Here is a 23,758-nt window from a genome sequence, read left to right on the forward strand (position 1 = left end):
TATCATTTTAGGCACGATACGAGTCTATAACTTAAATAGTAGAACCTAATAGACCGAGCTGTATCGTCGCCCCCGCTAGCGAAATTATACAATTTTTTAAAACAAATTCACAAAAATAATTTTTTCATTTCGAACAATATTTTTTTAGATAATTTGGGTCATTCTCAGCAAAAAAGTTCTCTTGTCATTTTTTCTAAAATTGATTGTTGTCGAGTTATATTCGACTAAAAATTTGAAAAATGAGAAAATGGCCATTTTCAAGGCTTAATAACTCGGTTAAAAATTATTACGAACTTCAAAAGGTCTTAAATGTCTTTCCTTTTGATTGGCTACATGCCTGTCTTACCGTGTGGGGTGGGTATATAGGTAATTAATAATTATTAAGAAAAAAGAAAAACCCTTGAATGAGAAAAGTGTGACCCTTGTCCTTATCCCAAAATTTTTATTAAGATTAATTTAGCAAAAACTCACTTTGAAAATAAAAGGTTTATTATATATATTCTTAACAAAATGGTCGGTCAGATTTAAATAACCTTAATTAGATATTTTAGATAAGATATATTATATTTATGTATGTACTATTTACTTTGTTTCTGGCCGCATGGTCTAATCCTAAAGCCAATAAAAAAAACTTAAAAAGGTTATTCTGAGTAAAAAAGGTCTCTTGTGATTTTTCTCTAAAATTGATTGTTGCCGAGTTATATGGACATTTTCGCATTTTTTAAATTTTAAATCCGTATAACTCGACAACAATCAATTTTAGAGAAAAATCACAAGAGACCTATTTTGCTCATAATGTCCCAAGTTATCTAAAAAAATTTGTTCGAAGTAAAAAAATTATTTTTGTGAATTTGTTAAAAAAATAGCTTAAACAATTTTTCGACCACGGCACCGCCCGGCACCCTGTGGATATGTTATAAGGACCTCTTTTTGAGTAAGTTTGTGCAAAAAAATTGAATGGGAATAATTTCACTAACGGGGGTGACGATACATCCTGGGCTATAGCGCTAATTGTTAATAATTAAAAATAACAGAATCCACGAGGAAAATAAACTTCCTGTAGCTGGCTGTATACCATAAATCACAAAAATACCAAGTTTCTTGTAAAAGGTATATATTAAAATACCCTAAATAAGGGTCACAATACAAAACGTTTTCGGATTAAAGAATCCACCATCAGTGTTTAAAAGCCCTAAAATTAAGTATAACCTAATTAAATGAGATAAAAGTTAAAATTGACAGAGGTTTTCAAGAACAAGAGGTCATACTTACAAAATTTGCATGCCTGAGCCACCAAAATGTATCGGGTAAAAACCCTTTAAATGTAAATAATAAGGATGTTTTTCATATTTATATAAAATTCATTGGATGATATAGATAAGAGATTATATAAATATGTAAAACATCCTTATTATTTACACTTAAAGGGTTTTTACCCGATACATTTTGGTGGCTCAGGCATGCAAATTTTGTAAGTATGACCTCTTGTTCTTGAAAACCTCTGTCAATTTTAACTTTTATCTCATTTAATTAGGTTATATATAATTTTAGGGCTTTTAAACACTGATGATGGATTCTTTAATCCGAAAACGTTTTGTATTGTGACCCTTATTTAGGGTATTTTAATATATACCTTTTACAAGAAACTTGGTATTTTTTTAAAAATAACAGCTTTGTAATAAAATAATTACAAAAATCTCTTCAGGACCTTAGTAGGTGTTATATAGCGGAGATCGGGAGGAGGAGGAACACCTGTCACTAATTACCGCTTGTTGACCACCTGTCCCTAATAACAGGAGGAGGAGGAGGAGGAGAAACACCTCGCTAATTACCGCGGGAAGAGGTGGAGGAACATCTGTCGCTAATTACAGCTATGGACCACCTGTCCGTAATAATAGGAGGATGAACACCTGTCCTTAATTATCATACAGGTATTGACCACCTGTCACTAATAATTTGCGTGCATACTACCTGTCTCTAATTTGCGTGTCTACCACATGTCACTAATTTGCGTGTCTACCACCTGTCCCTAATAATAGAAGGAGGAACACCTGTCCATAATTATCATACAGCTGTTGACCACCCGTCCCATTTTTTATAGAGAACATATGCAGGACATCTGTTCACCCATTTGCTTTATGTACCATGTGCAATTTATATAAAGGCTTACAAATTTAAAAAAAATTTAATCAAGATTCAAAATAATAAAGCTTATGGTACCCTAATGGATATCCTTCCTTAAAAGTTATCCTAAAAAAAGCCACTTTTTGACATAAGAGTCCAAATCCAATGTATCCAAAAAAATATTAATTTTTAAAACAGAGATTCATTAAGATATTTTTTTATATCACTATCAAGATTCAAAATAATAAAGCTTATGGTGTGCCAATGGTTATACTTCCCTAAAAGTTATCCTTAAAAGAAGCCACTTTTCGACATAAAAGTCTCAAGTCCAACTCACCCAAAAATTATTAATTTTTAAAACAGAGATTCTTAAAAACATTTTTACTATCAAAATAATAAACCCTTTAATTAATATAGGATTGTCGATTGTGGTTCATGAAAGTTTTAAGAATACACAGCCAAAGTTATTAATCCTGTGCTAGATATAAAGCATAGAAATAAAATACATTGTTAAAAACATTTTTTTCTTTATTACTTTACTAAATTTGTGGGAACTGTATCTTAACAAGAAAACAGCTGCTTTGCAAAAAAGAGCATATGTTATTATTTTATACACTTATTACTTGTTCACATGCATTTACCAATATTTACTGTAATCTTAACAAAGAATTTGCTATAAACCACCTGTTAGTTTTTTATATAATTCATACTTGTCCAGATGCAAGATGCAGGCTCATTTGTTTCCAATTTATACAATACATGCAATTGTTAGTGAAACCTGTGTTTAAAATAATAGTAGTTCCTACATTATGTACTTCCCATCAGGTGTCATACCTTAAGTAAACAAGTTAGCAAAAATAATATGGGTAGCAGATGGGGAATAAGATAATTATTAAAGTTCATATTTTCACATAAATTACCTTTAGGAAGAGATTAGTAGGGAGTGGTCATGCCTCAAGTAAGTTAGCAAAAAGTTATATGGGTGCCAGATGGCGAATAAGATAATTATTAAATTTCATATTTTTACAAAAATTACCTTTAAGAAGAAATGAGTAGGGAATGGGTTGCTGTAACAAAATATGGCTTGTTTTTCATTGGTTGTATTACAAAGATAGCTAAGCAATTTTAAGTGGGAAACAGGAGTAGGAAAGGGTCCTATAAAATAATATGTATGCAATTGTATTAGTAGTTTACAGTAAGAGACTTCAACGCGGTTCAATTTTAAAAAGTACGAGTTTTCAGAGAAACACAGTTCAAAATGAAAGGAGAGAAATTTATTGTGCCTACCAATGGAAAGACGTCTGCTAAAATCATATCTCATTTTCGGAAATCTCCCAATTCTGAGGAGTTTACCAGTGTTAACACGAGTTGTGAACTTGTAGAAGGTGATCCTGCAGCGCATCGCCCATTGGAATATAAAGAGTTTCAGCAACAAGTATCCTGTTCTTCGACTCCAACGCAACCCCTTATGGTAACAAAATATGATAATGTATCATCTGACCATCGTGATTCCGATGATGAAGAAATACCACAAGTGTCAATTAGTGAATTAAACGGGACATTACATGAAGGTGATAATTTAAATTCCACAACAAACTATGTCAGCATTGATAAAAAAGTAGAAAATTTTGATAACGAGGTGAAAAAATTACTAACAGAATTTGTGAAAGCAAATGAAAAGTTTCTAATCGAATATAGAAACCAACGAGAAGTTTTAATGAAAAAACTGGCGAGCTATGAAAAGAAGAAGAAGAGGGCTGACCGTACCTTGGACGTTCTAAACAAGAAAATAGGTGACTCTACCAAACTTTTAACAACTATACATTCATGTCAATGAGTGAAAGTCCAACCAGGAAGATTTTAATACAGTGAAATTTGTGATGTATAATTTCAAGAAATTTGTGAGTGAAAAATGTGTGCATTATAATATTCAAAGTAATTCATCTATTCTTATTTGGTTCGAACTTCTATCATCTTCGATAGAAGTTCGAAACAAGTAAGAATAGATGAATCAATTTTGCATATTATAATGCACTCATTTTTCACTCACAAATTTCTTGAAATTATACATCACAAATTTCACTGTATTAAAATCTTCCTGGTTGGACTTTCACTCATTGACATGAATGTATACTTGTTAAAAGTTTGGTAGAGTCACCTATTTTCTTGTTTAGAACGTCCAAGGTACGGTTAGCCCTCCTATTCTTCTTTTCATAGCTCGCCAGTTTTTTCATTATAACTTCTCGTTGGTTTCTATATTCGATTAGAAACTTTTCATTCGCTTTCACAAATTCGGTTAGTAATTTTTTCACCTCGTTATCAAAATTTTCTACTTTTTTATCTATGCTGTCATAGTTTGTTGTAGAATTTAAATTATCACCTTCATGTAATGACCCGTTTAATTTACTAATTGACACTTGTGGTATTTTTTCATCATCGAATAACTGTTGTCAGATGATACGTTATCATATTTTGTTACCATTAGGGGTTGCGTTGGAGTCGAAGAACAGGATACTTGTTGCTGGAACTCTTTATATCCCAATGGGCGATGCGTTGCAGGATCACCTTCTACAAGTTCACAACTGGTGTTAACACTGGTAAACTCCTCAGAATTACGAGATTTCCAAAAATGAGTTATGATTTTAGCAGACGTCTTTCCATTGGTAGGCACAATAAATTTCTCTCCTTTCATTTTGAACTGTGTTTCACTGAAAACTCGTACTTCTTAAAATGGAACTGCGTTGAAGTCTTTTACTGTAAACTACTAATACAATTGCATACATATTATTTTATAGGACCCTTTCCTACTCCTGTTTCCCACTTAGAATTGCTTAGCTAGCTTTGTAATACAACCAATGAAAAACAAGCCCTATTTTGTTACAGCAACCCACTCCCTACTCATTTCTTCTTAAAGATAATTTTTGTAAAAATATGAAATTTAATAATTATCTTATTCGCCATCTGGCACCCATATACCTTTTTGCTAACTGACTTGAGGCATGACCACTCCCTACTAATCTCTTCCTAAAGGTAATTTATGTGAAAATATGAACTTTAATAATTATCTTATTCCCCATCTGCTACCCATATTATTTTTGCTAACTTGTTTACTTGAGGTATGACACCTGATGGGAAGTACATAATGTAGGAACTACTATTATTTTAAAGACAGGGTTCACTAACGATTGCATGTATTGTATAAATTGGAGACAAATGAGCCTGCATCTTGCATCTGGACAAGTATGAATTGTATAAAAAACTAACAGGTGGTTTTTAGTAAATTCTTTGTTAAGATTACAGTAAATATTGGTAAATGCAAGTGTATAAAATATTAACATATGCTCTTTTTTGCAAAGCAGCTGTTTTCTTGTTAAGACACAGTTCCCACAAATTTAATAAAGTAATAAAGAAAAAAATGTTTTTAACAATGTATTTTATTTCTATGCTTTATATCTAGCACAGGATTAACAATTTTTGGCTGTGTATTCTTAAAACTTTCATGAACCACAATCGACAATCCTATATTAATTCAAGGGTTTATTATTTTGATAGTAAAAATGTTTTTAAGAATCTCTGTTTTAAAAATGAATAATTTTTGGGTGAGTTGTACTAGGACTTTTATGTCGAAAAGTGGCTTCTTTTAAGGATAACTTTTAGGGAAGTATAACCATTGGCATACCATAAGCTTTATTATTTTGAATCTTGATAGTGATATAAAAAAATATCTTAATGAATCTCTGTTTTAAAAATTAATATTTTTTTGGATGCATTGGATTTGGACTCTTATGTCAAAAAGTGGCTTTTTTTAGGATAACTTTTAAGGAAGGATATCCATTAGGGTACCATAAGCTTTATTATTTTGAATCTTGATTCGATTTTTTTTAAGTTTGTGAGCCATTATATAAATTTCACATGGTACATAAAGCAAATGGGTCAACAGATGTCCTGCATATGTTCTCTATAAAAAATGGGACGGGTGGTCAACAGCTGTATGATAATTATGGACAGGTGTTCCTCCTCCTATTATTAGGGACAGGTGGTAGACACGCAAATTAGTGACATTTGGTAGACACGCAAATTAGTGACAGGTGGTATGAACGCAAATTATTAGTGACAGGTGGTCAATAGCTGTATGATAATTAAGGACAGGTGTTCCTCCTCCTATTATTAGGGACAAGTGGTCAATAGCTGTAATGAGCGACATATGTTCCTCCTCCTCCTCCCGCGGTAATTAGCGACATGTGTTTCTCCTCCTCTTCCTCCTCCTGTTATTAGGGACAGGTGGTCAACAAGCGGTAATTAGTGACAGGTGTTCCTCCTCCTCCCGATCTCTGCTATATAACACCTACTAAGGTCCTGAAGATATTTTTGTCATTATTTTATTACAAAGCTGTTATATTTAATTATTAACAATTAGCGCTATAGCCCAGGATTTATCGTCACCCCCGTTAGTGAAATTATTCCGATTCAATTTTTTTGCACAAACTTACTCAAAAAGAGGTCCTTATAACATATCCACAGGGTGCCGGGCGGTGCCGTTGTCGAAAAATCGTTTAAGCTATTTTTTTTTAACAAATTCACAAAAATAATTTTTTTACTTCGAACAAATTTTTTTTAGATAACTTAGGACATTCTGAGCAAAATAGGTCTCTTGTGATTTTTCTCTAAAATTGATTGTTGTCGAGTTATACGCGATTTAAAATTTAATTAGTTGATTTGGCCACTTTTTGAATTTCATAATAATAATTTTTTATTGAGTTATTTAGCCTTGAAAATGGCCATTTTCGACTTTTTCAAACTTTTAATCGCATATAACTCGACAGCAATCAATTTTAGAAAAAAATGACAAGAGACCTTTTTGGCTCAGAATGACCCAAATTATCTAAAAAAAGGTTGGTCGAAATGAAAAAATTATTTTTGTGAATTTGTTTAAAAAAAATTGTTTAAACAATTTTTCGACCACGGTACCGCCCGGCACCCTGTTGATATGTTATAAGGACCTCTTTTTCCGTTCCTTTCTTTTTTGTTTCCTGTAGAGGGCATATATATTTGTTTCTCTTACTTTCAGCTCTTAATGTTGTTAATTAACGTAACAGTGATTTAAAAAAGGGGCCATTTCAGCCCCCAATGGTCGTAGGACCTTTTTTAAAGTTTTGTATTTTAACCAGATTTCCATATTTTTTATTTCCATTTAATTTAATTTAATTTCTACGGAGGTATTGTAATTGTTTATAAGCTTAAAAGTGCTATTTATTAACAAATACCTAATTTTCTGTACATAAATGTATTTTTTTTTTACTATTTTTTTTTATGGACTATTAGCACACATCTTAATGAAGGAAATAAGCCCCGGATTATTCAGATCCATTCAGCTAAATTAATTGGACCAGCTTCAGAAATTAGCTCGTTTTTCAAAAAAATTTATAAACAAATTCAATTTTGCAAAAACTATGTAATATATCTGGAACATTTTTCCCACACCATTCAAACATAATAATGCTCTCAAGTTTACGTACATTTAAACAAATTTTAATAAACAATAAGATTGTTATTAACAATATTCAAAAACAGCGATTCTATCGTCCGTTTGGCCATAACTTTTTTGTTTATTCACCGATTATTATTTAGCGTATCACATTCGATGTATCTTTTATTTGTGAAAAAGTTTCTGTGGACGTCAACTCTCTAAATAAACAGCTACATACACACTCCTTAGTGTGGCTGTGTTAGTTGTAGCCCTGAATCCATGTGAATGTGAATTGAATTTGAATTCACATTTTCACGTCCGCTACTGGGGAGATTTCTTTGTATACCAGATAAATATTTTCGTTTATTTCATATAGATGTTGTACCTAGTGTACTCAAGTTTGGTTAGTTTATTAAACCACGAAGGCATACGGTATTCTACTCCGCTCTGAACATCCATCTAGATGTCCCTGACGTGTCCTTGATATGAGGACGAAACACGTCGCGTAAGGTATCGTGAAATTTTGAAATTATAGTGTGTGGAAACCACTTATGGAATAAAATTGTTTGTGATCTTATTTTAGAAAATTATAAAAAACGCTAGGATATGTCAACTTTTAATTTCAAATATGCACTCTTTAAACATAAATTTAAATATACAGGGTGAATCGCGGAAGTCTAGCATAGTCACCCTGTATATTTTTACCACCTCCCATCAAAAAAGTTTATTATATAGGGTTTATTGTGAATAATATAAGGTGAAATCTTAAGATTATATATAATTTTCGCCAGGATATTAAAAACTTACATACAATTTCCAAATTAATAATTTACCATACTGTAAATAATGGTATTATTTTTAAATTAGCTAAATAAAGACATACATTTTCTAAACTAAGTATAAATCTATTGGGTTTTGCATTTAATACCTTGACGAAATTTATAAATAATTTCAAAATTTCACCTTATTATTATTCATATTATCCGTATTATTTATAATGGACCCTACAAAAAACACTTTTTTGAGATGAGGTTTTGAAGTAGCTTCTCAGAACATAAAAATATAGAGGGTGATCCATTAAAACTAAAAATCATGGACAATGCTGTACTTGCGTGAATCACCCTGTATATTTAAATTTATGTTTGTAAAGCGCCCATTTGGATTTAAAAGTTGACGTGTCCCAGAAATGTTTATAATTTTCTAAAATAAGGACACAAAGCACTTTATTCCATAATTGGTTTCCACACTTTATAATTTCAAAATTTCACCCTGTATTATTCATAATACACCCTATATGATAGAGTTCATTGAAATCAGGTTGTTAAGCAGCTTTTAAAAATATAAAAATATACAGGGTGCTCAATTAAAAATAAAACTTATGGACACTGTTTGACCTGCATGAATCACCCTGTATATTTAGAGTTATGTTTAAAAAGTGCATATTTTATTTAAAAATCGACGGGTCTTACTATTTTTTATAATTTTCCATAAGTGCCTTCCACAGTGTATTATTGCGTTACAGCTCGTTTGATCAGAGAATGGCAGAAAAATTTGTGGAGATGGTGCCTCCTGTAACTGAAATGGAGAAGATCCTAGCTAGACGAAAAGATCCCAAATATAGAGAAAAAGTGTTACAGTTTTACGATGCTCTGATGCAACATATTGCTGATGAATTAGATGGTAAGAGTTATTAATACAGTGGAACCCCGTTAAGTCGGCCTCCGATAACCGGGAAGTCCGGCTAACCAGTACCGATTTTCATTAGACAAACATTTCAATAATAAAAACGTAATATTGACAACCGAAACTGACTGAAATTTTTACCAAGGAATGAACAATAATGTATATGTACATGTACAGTACGTAACTGTACGTAATTCACATGTACTGTGCATAATATATTTCATGTTTTTGCAATTATAATGGAGCTTATCTCTAAGGATACCGTATTTTATTAATTTTTACTATATTCTACAACTAACCCGGATATTCGATAACCCGGATCGGCCGCGGTCCCGATTAATCCGCCTTATCGAAGTTCCACTGTACTGCAATACAGGTTTTTTTTTATATTAATTTGATCGCAAAACAAATAGATCAGTGTATCTGCTTGAAATAGGTGGACTTGATATACCTTTAAAATATTTCTACTTGTAGATCCTTTTCATTTAAAATTATCCTACTAGTAGGCTATTGATTATGTACTATAGAAAGGAACTACAACGTTAACGGGGTTTTATTATTTCATATGGTCAATGAATCTCTATATATGAAAAAACCGCAGAGTGCTACCATTTAGAGGAGTGCGTTTTTGAGAAATGGGTGAATTAGTCCCTGTGCACAGGTTACATTAGGGTTAGTTCTATGCACTTTCGGTACAAACACGTCTACATAAAAATTGTTCCTGGTTAAATTTCCTATCTAAATATAACTTTTTAAAGTCAAAGACACTTTTTTTTTACAAAAATATATTCAAAAGAAAAAGCACAAAGAACCCCAAAAGAAAGAAATTTTGTTTTTTGTCCCATAACTTTTGTCCACGGGGATATAGGTATAGATATTGCTTCACAGAAAAAAAACTTACATATTTTTTCTTTAAAATGATGTTGGTAGAGGTCATTAGGATTTACAGTTTTCGAAATATGATTTTTCAAAGTTCGCCACTCACAGCAATTTTGGGCAATTTTCCTTGTTATTTGGCAAATATTGTTCTGTAACTTTTTTCTACGTAACTTTAGGCATATGCAATGGTACATGTAAGAGGAATAGAAATCAAATACCTTTAAAATGGTCTACTGTATAATGTTGTACGACTTCTTTTAAAGAGGTTATCTTTTTCAAGATTTTATAATTTTAACGAGTTTTTATATTTTTTACGATTATTTTTTAAATTTCCCATTATAATTTTTTTTCTAAATTTACGTATATATTATATAATAAAAAAGAAATCTTATTCTGTTTACTTTAAAATGGTGTATTATAAAAAATTCTAGGATTATTTTTGAATAAGATATGCTTTTTCAAAATGTAATAAGTACTTGCAACGATTTTTGATTTTAGGATTATTTTTTAAATTTCTCATTACAACTTTTTTATGTGATTGTGTAGTATGATTGAATCTTATTTTTTATAGGTAATATTTTGGATCCAGTTGACTCGGCCGGTCGAACTTCAAAATATGGATTAATTCCAGTATTTACTGTCAAAGCTCCTGCACCACAAGCTTTGCTTGAAAAAATAGCATGTAAATGTACCAAAGGATGTGCAAAAAACTGCGGTTGTAGGAAGATAGGAATTAGTTGTTCAATATTCTGCAAAGGGTGCATGTGCATGGGTACTAATTGTGGGAACTCTAAGATAACTGAGGTGTCAGAGGAAGATATTGAAGCTAATGCTAACGAAGAGATGGACTTTGATTTTGAAAATTTTTTAAATGTCAACGTTTAAATAATTTTAACTAAAGTGATATTTTCTAAGACTAATGTTTATGTAATTTTTGTAAAAAAAAATAATTTTAAATAATACAGGTAAAAAATATCAAAGAATCACTCGGTTTCCATTATTTAAATAGAGATGATACACCACTTTTAAAGAACAGAAAGTAAGCCCTATTTATTGAGCAATATATAGTATATTCATGTATAAGAAAAAAAAAGTTATAATGACAAATTTAAAAAATAATCATAAAATCAAAAAGCGTTGCAAGTACTTATTACATTTTGAAAAATAATATCTTATTCAAAAATAATCGTAAAAAATGTAAAAAATAATATTTTTTATATTAGGTATTATATAATATATAATATAATATAATATTATATATACTATATATAATATAATATTATATAATATATAATAATATTATCTTATTTTTATATTATATTATAAAAAATCGTTAAAAGTATTAAACTTTGAAAAACCATAATCTCTTTAAAAAAAAGTCGTACAACGTTACACAGTAGACCATTTTAAAGGTAATTGATTTCTGTTCCTATTGTATGTACCAGTGCATATACCTAAAGTTACGTAGAAAAAAGTTACAGAAGAATATTTGCGAAATAACAAGGAAAATTGTCCAAAATTGCTTTGAACTTTGAAAAATCATATTTCGAAACCTGTTAATCCTAATTACCTCTGCCAAACAACATTTTAAAGAAGAAATATGTAGATTTTTTTTCTGTAAAGCAATGTCTATACCTATATCCTCGTGGACAAAAGTTATGGGACAAAAAATAAAATTTCTTCCTTTTGGGTTTCTTTGTGCTTTTTCTTTTGAATATATTTTTGTAAAAAAAAAGTATCATTGACTTTAAAAAGGGAAATTTAGATGGGAAATTTAACCAGAAACAATTTTTATGTAGATATGTTTGTACCAAAAGTGCATAGAACTCACCCTAATGTAACCTGTGCCCAGGGACTAATTCACCCATTTCTCAAAAACGCACCCCTCTAAATGGTAGCACTCCGCGGTTTTTTCATGTATAGATGTCCATTGACCACATGAAATAATAAAACCCCATTAACGTTGTAGTTCCTTTTAGCTATCTTATTTTGAATATAATCAATAGCCTATAGAGATTAAGATTCCAATTAGAATGATAACCGATTATTTTATGGTTCAGAGAATCAGTATTTCCCTTATGTAACTCTTTGCACTTTTTGCAACTCTAATCTTGTCTTTCTATTCTTTGTTTTGGTTCACCAAATCAGCACAGCACATCTAGTTATGGATCTGATAACACCTATTTGGGAAATCATTTTAGGCATTAGAGTCCACTCTACGTAAATTTACCATCAATGCCGAGATACACCGAGCTAATAGAGAGAGATATCGCAAATGCATTTTTATCGCACGCTAATAGCGGAATACGCTATTTTGACATGTACGCAAACGCAGAGTAAATGGTACGCTAATACTGGATGAGAGATATCGTTTGGTATTATTCCGGTAACAAAGAAATGTGGCTTGCATGGCATTATACAGGGGTGAATGGAAGCGTTGTATTTTCTATAAGTTTAAAAAATTCTGTGGATAAATGGAAAAGCTGATTTTATTTCATAGTCATGTCACATTACCACGGAGGCATCACTAAAATTTTGATTCTTAAATTATCCGAATATCTCTTTTCTTGTAAGAGCTGTACCATTTTTTGTAAAGAAAAACACTGATTGAGTCATAAAATAGAGGTGGATTGATAAGATAAGAATGGCCCGCATGCAGCCCAGATCTCAATCCAATTGAGCATTTATGGGATGAATTAGAATCACCGACATCCTACGCCTCCAGAAAATTTGGTTTAGTTATGGCCCTGGTAGAGGAATATCGGGCTATTCCCCAGGCAAGGATTTATACCTTAATAAGATCGGTTTTGATATACAGGGCCAACACATGGATCTTATCCCAAAACGACGAAAGACTACTTGGAAATATTTATAGAGCCGTAAATGAAAATGATCTATGCAGTCGAACTTTGAAATATACCAGATATACACAGTTCCAGATATTGTAAAATTTATTAACCTACAGAAACTGAGATGGGGACACGCATTGTTATGATGTCAGATAATGAGGACACGAAGAGCTTGTCATTCTCAAACATTGAGGGCAGAAATAATAGAGGACGACAGCATAGAAGATGGATTGATGAACTAGAAGACCTTGAGATGCTAAAGGTCAGAAGAAGCAGGGAAGTTTCGAGGAATCCACGGGAGCGGCGACTCCTTCGCAGGCAGACCAATATCCACAAAGGATTGCCGAGCCAATACCGATGATAAGCCTCCACCCTAAGTTCTTGTTCCTATCCATTTGATTATAGAAGATCCATTTGATTATAGACATTTTTCTTCTAGAAACAGCATTAATATTCTATTGAGGTAGTATTAGTTATAGCGTTATTTCAGCAAGAATAGCTGCGGGAAATAGAGCATTTTACTCCCTATCATCATTATTAAGATCTAAGCTGCTGAAAAGACAATCTAAATTAAGACTGTACATGTCAATTATTCGCCCAGTTGTTATATATGGGAGTGAAACATGGACTCTACATCAGCGAGAAATAAATAAATTGCTGATATTTGAAAGGAAAGTCCTCAGAATGATATTTGGTCCTCAAAGAGATGAATTAACAGGAGAGTGGAGAAGGCGCCGCAATGCTGAATTGGTGACTCTATATGGTACTGAAAACATCGTCAGACATATAAAAGATAATCGGATAAGATGGGCAGGTCATGTAGTAAGATCAGAGGAAGACAGAGTGCTAAAGACAGTGTTCTTCGAGAGACCAGACGGTAGAAGATCAGTGGGCCGTCCCAGAAAATGATGGAAGGATGATGTTGAAACCGATCTATCTAGGCAAATAGGGGTACAACAATGGCAAATCGAAGCGCATGATCGCAGACGATGGCGGGCCATAGTGGATGCGGCAAAGACTCACCCCGAGTTGTAAAGCCAGTCAAGAAGAAGAAGATAGCGTTATTCAGATGGTAGCTCACACTAAGTATCGATATACTCATAAGAATCACACGAAGCAAACCGATCAAATTGAAATCAATTGGGAAACATAAGAGACTTTTCTTCTTCTTCTTCTTCTTCTTTAACTGAAGTCTCACAATCGGAGGTTGGATATCATCATCATTATCTTTGCTTTATATACCGCTGCTCTGAAGAGTTCTATAGAAGTGCAATTAAACCAGTCCCTTAAATTCTTCAACCAGGACACTCTCCTTCTTCTTATACTCCTTCATCCTCTTATCTTCTCCTGTATTATCAGCTTTAGCAGTTCATATCGCTGTCCCCTGATTACGTGTCCCAAAGTGCAGTCGCTAAAGGTTTTCACCTCCGATTTCGTTGAACCTCCATCGATTTTCATGAAAATTTCTGAGTAGTTAGAGGATACCTTAAGGAACAAAGGTGACATGACGCTAACTTGCGCTTTTACCCTGGGGGTGGATGCCACCCCTTCTCGTTGGTGAAAATTATTTTATTAAAAATAATACCATGAATCGATAGAGGGAAAAATTCTAAACAAAATTTGTTATATAAAGTTATTAACTTAAATCAATACATTTTGAGTTATTAAAGATCAAATACTTTTTTTTTTCGTAAAAAATAATGCATGTTTCAAAGCACGTTCAATGTATTTCACGTATAACTCACAAACTATAAGCTCTTACAAAAAAGTTATTATTACCAAAATTGAAGATAATAACAAAGAAAATACACTCCTTTCTTAAATAACTGAACTAATGTTAATTCAAAGTGAGTTATGGGTAATTGAATGTATATTTTTTTCGACGAGTACTCAAATCTAATTATTCAAGCTTAAATAACGGGAAAACGATGGATTTTATAAAATATACCTGCAAAACACTTGTCAAAGTACTTGGTTATACCAATCAAATGAGCTCCAGTAGAAGTTAATAGCAGCAAAATTAAGCAAGTTATGATGAAAATAAGAGAACCCTGTCGAATTTTTTAGGAAATAGTGAAAAATAAAACATACGCCATTTCCACAAAAATTAAAATTTATCGTAATCCTTATAAGAATTTTTTTATATTAGCATAAGTAATGACCTCAACGATATTGACTGGTTTAGAATGCATATTTTTGAAAATAATATGTAATTTAAAAAATTCGGAATTTTTAAAATGATCGTAATTTTCATTTTCTTTTGATAATAACTCCAAAAATACTCAATATACGTAAAAAATAATATATAACCAAATTTTATATTTTTCTATAGCAAACAATTTACGTGTTTACTATTACTGTAGGGTAATAAAAAATAACCGAGACAGAAACGTTTAAAGCTTAAATTTGGCTGCGAGAACCATGTAAGCGGGGCCATTTAACCTTATATTTTTAAAAAACTAAGGGGCTTAAAAGATTAAAAGATTAAGAAACTAATGGATTTTAGGTGAACCTGATGTTGTAAAAATGTAACGGAGTTGTTTAAAAAAAAAGATAACATTTTTTTTGGAAAAATTTTTAAAAGATAAATTTTGAAAAACATTTGAAGCATAAATATTAAAGCTATCAACTTGTCCTTGGGGTCATTTTATAGATATTTCTAAGTTCTTTAACAAATGTTTAATAAGTTTATGTTATAAACTGCATCCCTTTTCCGAGCTGCCATTAACAAAATTACATACATACATACATACATAATCGGTTGCCTCTTTTACCATATTAGGTGTCGAGGATTCCTCCTTTATATAATACTCTCTGCAAATTTACGCCACTTCTTCCTATCTGCTGCTAAAACTTTTGCTTCTTGCCACGATGTTCCTCTTTTCTTGAGTATTTCGTTTACACTAGTGTTCCAGCTTTTCCTTGGTCTGCCCCTCCTGCTTTTACCCACTGCTTTGGCCTCCCATGTCATTTTCACTTGTCTCTCACCACTCATTCTTATCATGTGTCCAGCCCATTTTAACTTCTTTTCTTCAACTTTTTCGTTGAGCGATTTTACCTGTAATTCATGTCTTATATCTTCGTTTCTTCTTTTGTCTAATCTTCTTGCTCCCACCACTTTTCTTAAGTATCTCATTTCTGTAGCTTGTAATCTTTTTCTTTGTCTGTCATTAAGTACCCAGTTTTCTGCCCCATATATTGTAATTGGCATATATACAGTTTTATATACTGTCATTTTGGTTTTCCTCGATATTTCTTTTTTGTTTAGGAAATTTTTATACAGTGAATAATAAGTTCTCGTAGCCAATTTTATTCTGTTTCCAATTTCATCTTCTTGTGTACCTTTGTTGTTTAACATTATTCCCAAATACTTAAAGAGGTCTACTTGCTCGATTTTTTGCCCTTCGATTTCAATATTTACAGTTGCTTCTTTGTTGGCTATTGTCATTACTTTAGTTTTCTCCATATTTATTATTAAGTTGTAGTTTTTTAGTTCTTCAGCCCAGATTCTAATGTTATCTGCGAGAGCCTTTTCAGTTCTTGCAACTAATACAATGTCATCAGCAAATGCACAGGCTTCAATTTTTATTTGTTGCAAATTTCTATACCCTATAGCGCATTTTTTAGTTTTTTTCCAACACTTTTTAATAACTTCATCCATAACGGAAATAAATAACAGTGGGCTCAACACTCCACCTTGTCTAACCCCGTCGTTATTAGAAAATTCGCCGGAGATTAAGTTACTTGTCCTGACCTGTTTTTTTGTGTTGACATACAAACTCTTTATTACACTTACAAGTTCTTCATCTACTTCCTTGTTTTTCAGGCTTTGCCATATTCCTTCTCTATTGACCATGTCAATGACTCATTAACAAAATTACTACAGTCAATTTGATAGAAAACGTTGGATAATCGAGCACGGCATATAAAGAAGAAGATAAAATGCATCATTTTTCCGTTATTTAAGCTTGAATAATTAGATTTGGGTACTCGCCGAAAACAGTATACTATATTCAATTACCCATAACTTACTTTCAATTAACACTAAAAGGTTTTTATAGTAAGTAGTTTATTTCATTTTTTATTAGCTTTAATTTTGATAATTGTAACTTTTTTGCAAAAACTTACAGTTTTTGAGTTATTTATGAAAAATCGGTTAAAAACATGCATTTGTTTCACGAAAAATTAAATTTTTTGATCTTTAATAACTCAAAAAGTTTTGATTTATTTTAATAACTTTATATAACAAATTTTGCTTAGAATTTGCTCCTTTATCGAATTATGGGGATATTTTTAATTAAATAATTTTCACCCCCGAGAACGGGTGGCATCCACACCCAGGGCAAAAACGCAAGTTAGCATCATGTCACCTTTGTTCCTTGAGGTATCCTCTAACTACTCAGAAATTTTCATGAAAATCGATTGAGGTTCAACGAAATCGGAGGTGAAAACCTTTAGCGACTGCACTTTGGGACACGTAATCAGGGGACAGCGATATGAACTGCTAAGGCTGATAATACAGGAGAAGATAAGAGGATGAAGGAGTATAAGAAGAAGGAGAGTGTCCTGGTTGAAGAATTTAAGGGACTGGTTTAATTGCACTTCTATAGAACTCTTCAGAGCAGCGGTATATAAAGCAAAGATAATGATGATGATATCCAACCTCCGATTGTGAGACTTCAGTTAAAGAAGAAGAAGAAGAAGAAGAAAAGTCTCTTATGTTTCCCAATTGATTTCAATTTGAAATTGAATGTCACCATGTCACCTTTGTTCACCTTTGTTCCTTCAGATATCCTTTAACTACTCACCAATTTTCATACAAATCGATGAAGGTTCAACGAAATCTGATATAATAGCCTATATCCACCTTCAGTGACTGCACTAATTGTAACTTTTTTATTTTTATTGTGTTTATTATTTCGTATTCTTTGCGCATTGTTACTTTTCTTCTGTGTTCATGCTATTCTAAGCATCCTCCTGTAACACCACATTTCAAAGGACTGTAGCTTATTTGTATTATTTATAGATCCAGATAAATCAAAAACCAAAAAACTATAAAACATTATTTATATTCTAAAATGTTTTTGTTCTAGGCAAAGAAGTGGCCGATAATGAAACCATTGAAGGACTTATAGCGCAACTGATACACGATTTAACTGATAAAAATATGTACGACGAATATGAGCAAATGGAGGAGAGTGAAAGAAGAATTGAACTATTATTAATTTTGTTTGACAGAGTTAAAATTAGGAGAGATAAGGTAAAACTAAATTATTTTGTTACCTACTAGGTATATTTAATAGGAATCAACAAACATTTTAATTGAAACGTTACATTTGATATACGTTATAATTTTTTTTTTAATTCAAAATCTACACATTTGTTCAAGAATTAAAAAAAGTGCCGTACGATAGTCAGGAGCCCGTTTTTTTAATTAGGTGGGTAATTATTTATCTTCTTCTTCAGATGCCAATCCACTAATCTATGATAACGATCACATTTTCCATTAACTCTCTGTTTTTTGCAATATGTATCAGAGACTGTATGTCGTTAATCCCTGTCCATTGCCTTATGTTTCGGAGACAGGACTATTTCTTGCGTCCTATTCCTATCTTGTCTTCAATTGTACTCTCGATTGTAAGTTGAAGGAACTGGCATTTTTCGTTTCGCATGATGTGACCCAGATAAGCCGTCTTACTTTTCTTGATGGTTTCAAAAAGTTGGCGTCCTTGGTTGATTTTTTAAAGGACATCTACATTTGTGATTTTCACCGTCCATGGTATCTTTAGGATACTGCGATAAAGCCACATTTCGAAGGCTTCCAATTTGTTTATAACCCTCGTTTTGAGTGTCCAGCCCTCTACTCCATATAGCAGCACCGAACAAACGTAGCACTTAGTAAACCTTAATCTCAGTTGAAGATCGAACTCTGAACATGTCAGTATCTTCCTGAATTTTACGAGAGCTTGTCGCGTTTGCACAATGCGACATTTTACTTCCCTGTCCGATGCCCAGTCTTCAAAAAGCCATGTTCCCAGGTATTTAAATTTGCTCACTCTTTCAATAGACTTGGTATTCAGTGCTATGGTGGAGTTTTCAAGTGGATCCAGGTTTCTGGAGATGATCATGAATTTGGTCTTTTTGGTATTAATCTCTAATCCCATTCGCTTACTGTATTCTCCGATTATTTATACTGACAAGTTGTTGCAGATCGACTATGTTGTCCATTCACTTACTATTCACTTACACAATACTCCATTCACTTTGATTCCCATCTCTGCATCTTCTAATTATTTATAGACAACAAGAAATGCAATAAATATATTTGACAAACCGTAAGTTGAAGATTCACTATAAGACTATTGCTCTAAAGATGAGCCCTTGGATAAATCAATTTTAAACTGCCGCTACACCCGAAACCTTCACCAAAAATTAGAGTTTTCATAATAATTTTTCTTATTTTAACAGTTAAAATTAATAAATATAAAAAAAAAACAGTTTTTTAAAAAATTTTAAGCAACAAAAATAACAAATTGACTTTAATATCACTCGAATTGAAGTTTTTTGCTTGCTGTTTTAGTAAAATATTAGCGAGAAATTATTCAAATAATATTGTTGCAAATTCAATTTCAATCATCATTCTCTTTGCCTTATCCCTATGCGGGGTCGGCTTCCCTAATTGCATTTCTCCACACAATTCTATCTTGGGTCATATCAATGTTAATCCCCTTTACCAACATATCCTGCCTTATCGCCTCCCCCCAGGTCTTCTTTGGTCTTCCTCTCCTACTCCTTCCAGGAATCTGCACTTCAGCTATTCTTCGTATTGGGTGATTAACGTCTCGACGTTGAACATGACCAAACCATCTTAACCTATGCTCTCTCATTTTGGCATCAATTGGTGCCACACCTAGACTTCCCCTAATATACTCATTTCTAATTTTATCCTTCTTTGTCACTCCACTCATCCATCTAAGCATTCTCATTTCCGCCACATGCATTCGTTGTTCCTCTTTCTTTTTCACTGCCCAACATTCAGTTCCGTACATCATAGCCGGTCTTATGGCTGTTTTATAGAATTTTCCCTTCAGCTTCATTGGAATTTTTCTGTCACACAACACACCACTCGCTTCTTTCCACTTCATCCATCCAGCCCTAATTCTACTGCATGCATCTCCATCTATTTCTCCATTACTCTGTAATACCGATCCTAGGTACTTAAAACTATTGCTTTTCACAATCATTCCACCATCCAAAGATACCATTTTATTTGTAGTAGCTCCATCTTTAAATGAACATTCCAAATACTCTGTTTTTGTCCTACTAAGTTTTAAACCTTTTTCCTCCAGAGCTTGTCTCCACTGTTCCAGTTTTTGTTCTAAGTCTCTTTCACTATTTCCTACTAACACGACATCATCAGCATACATTAAGCACCATGGAATGTTACCCTGTAGTTTCGCTGTTATCTGGTCCAAAACTAATGAAAATAAATACGGACTAAGCACAGAGCCTTGGTGCAATCCTACTTTCACATGAAATTTATCAGTCTCTCCCACACCTGTCCTAACACTAGTCGTTACTCCCTCATACATATCCCTAACAATCTTTACATATTCACCAGGGACTCCTTTCTTATTGAGTGCCCACCACAGAATCTCTCGAGGAACTCTATCATATGCTTTCTCAAGATCAATGAATACCATATGAGCGTTTGTTTCTTTACTCCTGTATTTTTCCATCAACTGTCTTATAATGAAAATTGCATCTGTTGTTGATCTACCCTGCATAAAGCCAAATTGATTCTCGGATATTTCGGTCTCTTCACGTATCCGTCTGTCAATTACTCTTTCCCATATTTTCATGGTGTGGCTAAGCAGTTTTATAGCCCTGTAGTTTGTACATTGTTGTATATCTCCCTTGTTTTTGTAAACAGGTATCAGTATACTGCTTCTCCATTCGTCTGGCATTTGTCCGACTTCCATAATTCTATTAAATAGACCTGCTAGCCACCTTGTTCCTGTCTCTCCCAATGCTCTCCATACTTCCCCAGGAATATCATCTGGTCCTACCGCTTTTCCTTTCTTTATTTTTTGAAGCGCTTGAGCCACTTCCTCGTTGGTTATTTTGGTGACCATTGCTGCTACTGTCTCCGTTGACCCTACAGGCTGTCTGTCAAATTCTTCATTTAATAAGCTGTCAAAGTACTTTCTCCATCTCTTTTTGACATCCCTTTCGTGAACTAGTATTTTATTATTGTCATCTCGGATACATCTAATCTGATTAAAATCTTTTGCTTTCTTTGCTCTCTGTTTGGCTATTTTATATATCTTCGTTTCGCCTTCCCTGGTATCAAGTTGATCGTATAGGTTTGAATACGCTTCTGCTTTGGCTTTTGCTACTGCTACTTTCGCTTCCTTTTTCGCCACCATATAGTTTTGAAGATCTGTGTCGGATCTGGTTTCTTGCCACTTTTTATATAATTTTCTCTTCTCTTTTATTTTTCCTTGTACTTCGTTTGACCACCACCAAGTCTCTTTATCCTCAAACTTTTTTCCTGACGTTTTCCCAAGTATTTCAATAGCAGTCTCTCTAATACTACTGGCCATTTTTCTCCAAATTGTATTAGGGCTTCCTTTCATGTTCCAACATATTTTTTCTACTATTCTTCTCCTGAATAGACCTTCTTTCTCATCTTTCAGCAGCCACCACTTGATTTTTTGTGGTCCTCTCCGATATTTTTGTTTAGTTTCGCTTTTTACTTCGATGTCCAGAACAAGCAGCTTATGTTGTTGGCTTACTGTCTCACTAACTATTACCTTGCAGTCCTTGCATTCACGTATGTCTTCTTTCCTTATCATGAAGTAGTCTATTTGGGATTGATGTTGTCCACTTTTGTAGGTAATAAGTTGAGTTTCTCTCTTTTTAAAGAATGTGTTAACAATCGCCATATCCAATGCTGTTGCTAATTCAAGCATGTCATCTCCAGCTTCATTTCTAGTTCCAAAGCCTAATCCCCCATGTATTGTTTCATATCCTGTCTTGGTTTGGCCCACATGTGCATTGAAATCACCTCCTATTATAACTTTCTCCTCTGCTGGAATATCACTCAGTACGTCTCCTAATTGATCATAGAAAGCTCTTCTTTCATTCTCACCCAGACCTGTTTGGGGAGCATACACACACACCACATTCAATACCTCTTTATCAATTACAAATTTCACTGACATCATTCTATCACTCGTTCTTACAACTTCTACTACGTTATCTTTCATTTCACTATCAGCAATTATACCAACTCCATTTCTAGTGTTACTACTCCCTACATACCACAATTTGTATCCTTCACCTAGTTCTTTCGCCCTTTGTCCTTTCCACCTAGTTTCTTGAATACAAGCAATTTGAACTCTTCTTCGTTTGAGCGCATCCACTAACTCCAGACTCTTACCTGTAAGACTACCAAGATTCCACGACCCTATCCTGATTTTTCTAACCTGCAATGGTGTTCCCCCTGAGATAGTCCTCACCCGGAAATCCGAACGGAGGCTCATTTTACTTCCGGCACATTTTACCTCAGGAGATGCCATCATTTCAGTATAAGTTTTTTTTTTTTATATCATTGGAGAAGGTCTTTTCATTATTATGGCCTGAAAAGATTTTGTTTGGATATTTGATGCCTGAATGCCTTTTCTATCAGCACCATACCCTGCCCTGCACGTTTAGCCAATACACCACCAATGCAACCAAAGTGCAGTATTACCCCACACCCGCCTGCATTTTTCTGTATAGGCCAGGATCCCTACTGTAAGGACTGCCCTATAAGCCAATGTATTGTTGCCCGTATCCCGCCTCTAGGAGGCACGTACTTTGGTTATTTCGGGATACTGCAAATTCAATTTCAATATTATATTGATTGAAACTATTATATTGATTGAAACTATTATTTTCAAACAAATTTTGCAATGTTGGAAATAGTTTTTTCCTCTTCTTAAAAATTCTTTCGCTCTCTTTATTGCTTATGGTAGGTACCTGTAAAATTATTGTAAATCATTTTTTTCTGACTTGTATCAACACAAAAAAGTTGTTTGGGATAAATAATTTAAGTAACAATAGTTATTAACATTTACTAAAATTAAGAATTCTTAGCATTTGTGCAACAAATTCATAAATTGCCAGTGTAAAATTTAAAGGTGTTTTATCAGATAGTTATCTGAAATTTCGTTTAAAATGTTTCACTTTTTTACCGACAGATAGAAGTATTTTGAAAAGGTGCATTTTTGGCTTAATAAGAAATAAGGACCAGTAACAAAGACATTATTAATAATTCACTGCAACAAAGACCTTAGAAGAGTAAGAGCTTTGAGATGCTACGTGTTCTCGATACTGCAATATGGACTTGAAAGCTGGACATTGAAGCAAAAACACATAAATAAGTTACAGCAATTGGAAATAGGGTGTTATAGAAGGATGCTTAGAATAGCATAGATACAGAAGAAAACGAATAACTAGTTTTGATGGGAAATAAGCCACAATTTTACTAAAAAATGATTTTATTAACGTTTCGACGCCCAAATCGGGTGTCGTTGTCAAAATACAAAAAATATTAATGAATTAAACAAAAATGTTGTTGCTTAATAAAAAATTCTTCTAATAATTTATTTAATCTCACTCATTTATATCGGCAATTCAGACATATCTTATACATTTTAAAGTAGAAGACTTTAAAATGATATTGCTAATATTTATGAGTTGCGTTCCT

The 23,758-nt window shown here is 32.9% G+C and overlaps 1 protein-coding gene across 1 annotated transcript in view; it reads left to right on the forward strand.

The window, feature by feature from the left end:
• Positions 1-23,758, forward strand: part of LOC114345139 (uncharacterized) — a 149,651-nt gene that overhangs the window by 53,254 nt on the left and 72,639 nt on the right. The window contains exons 4-5 of the mRNA XM_050659777.1: positions 9,114-9,271; positions 18,096-18,262. Coding sequence (XP_050515734.1) covers positions 9,114-9,271; positions 18,096-18,262 — 325 coding nt within the window. The remainder of the gene's footprint in view (positions 1-9,113; positions 9,272-18,095; positions 18,263-23,758) is intronic.

The sequence above is a fragment of the Diabrotica virgifera genome, chromosome 8 (genome assembly GCF_917563875.1).
Source record: "Diabrotica virgifera virgifera chromosome 8, PGI_DIABVI_V3a".
Lineage (NCBI taxonomy): Eukaryota > Metazoa > Arthropoda > Insecta > Coleoptera > Chrysomelidae > Diabrotica > Diabrotica virgifera.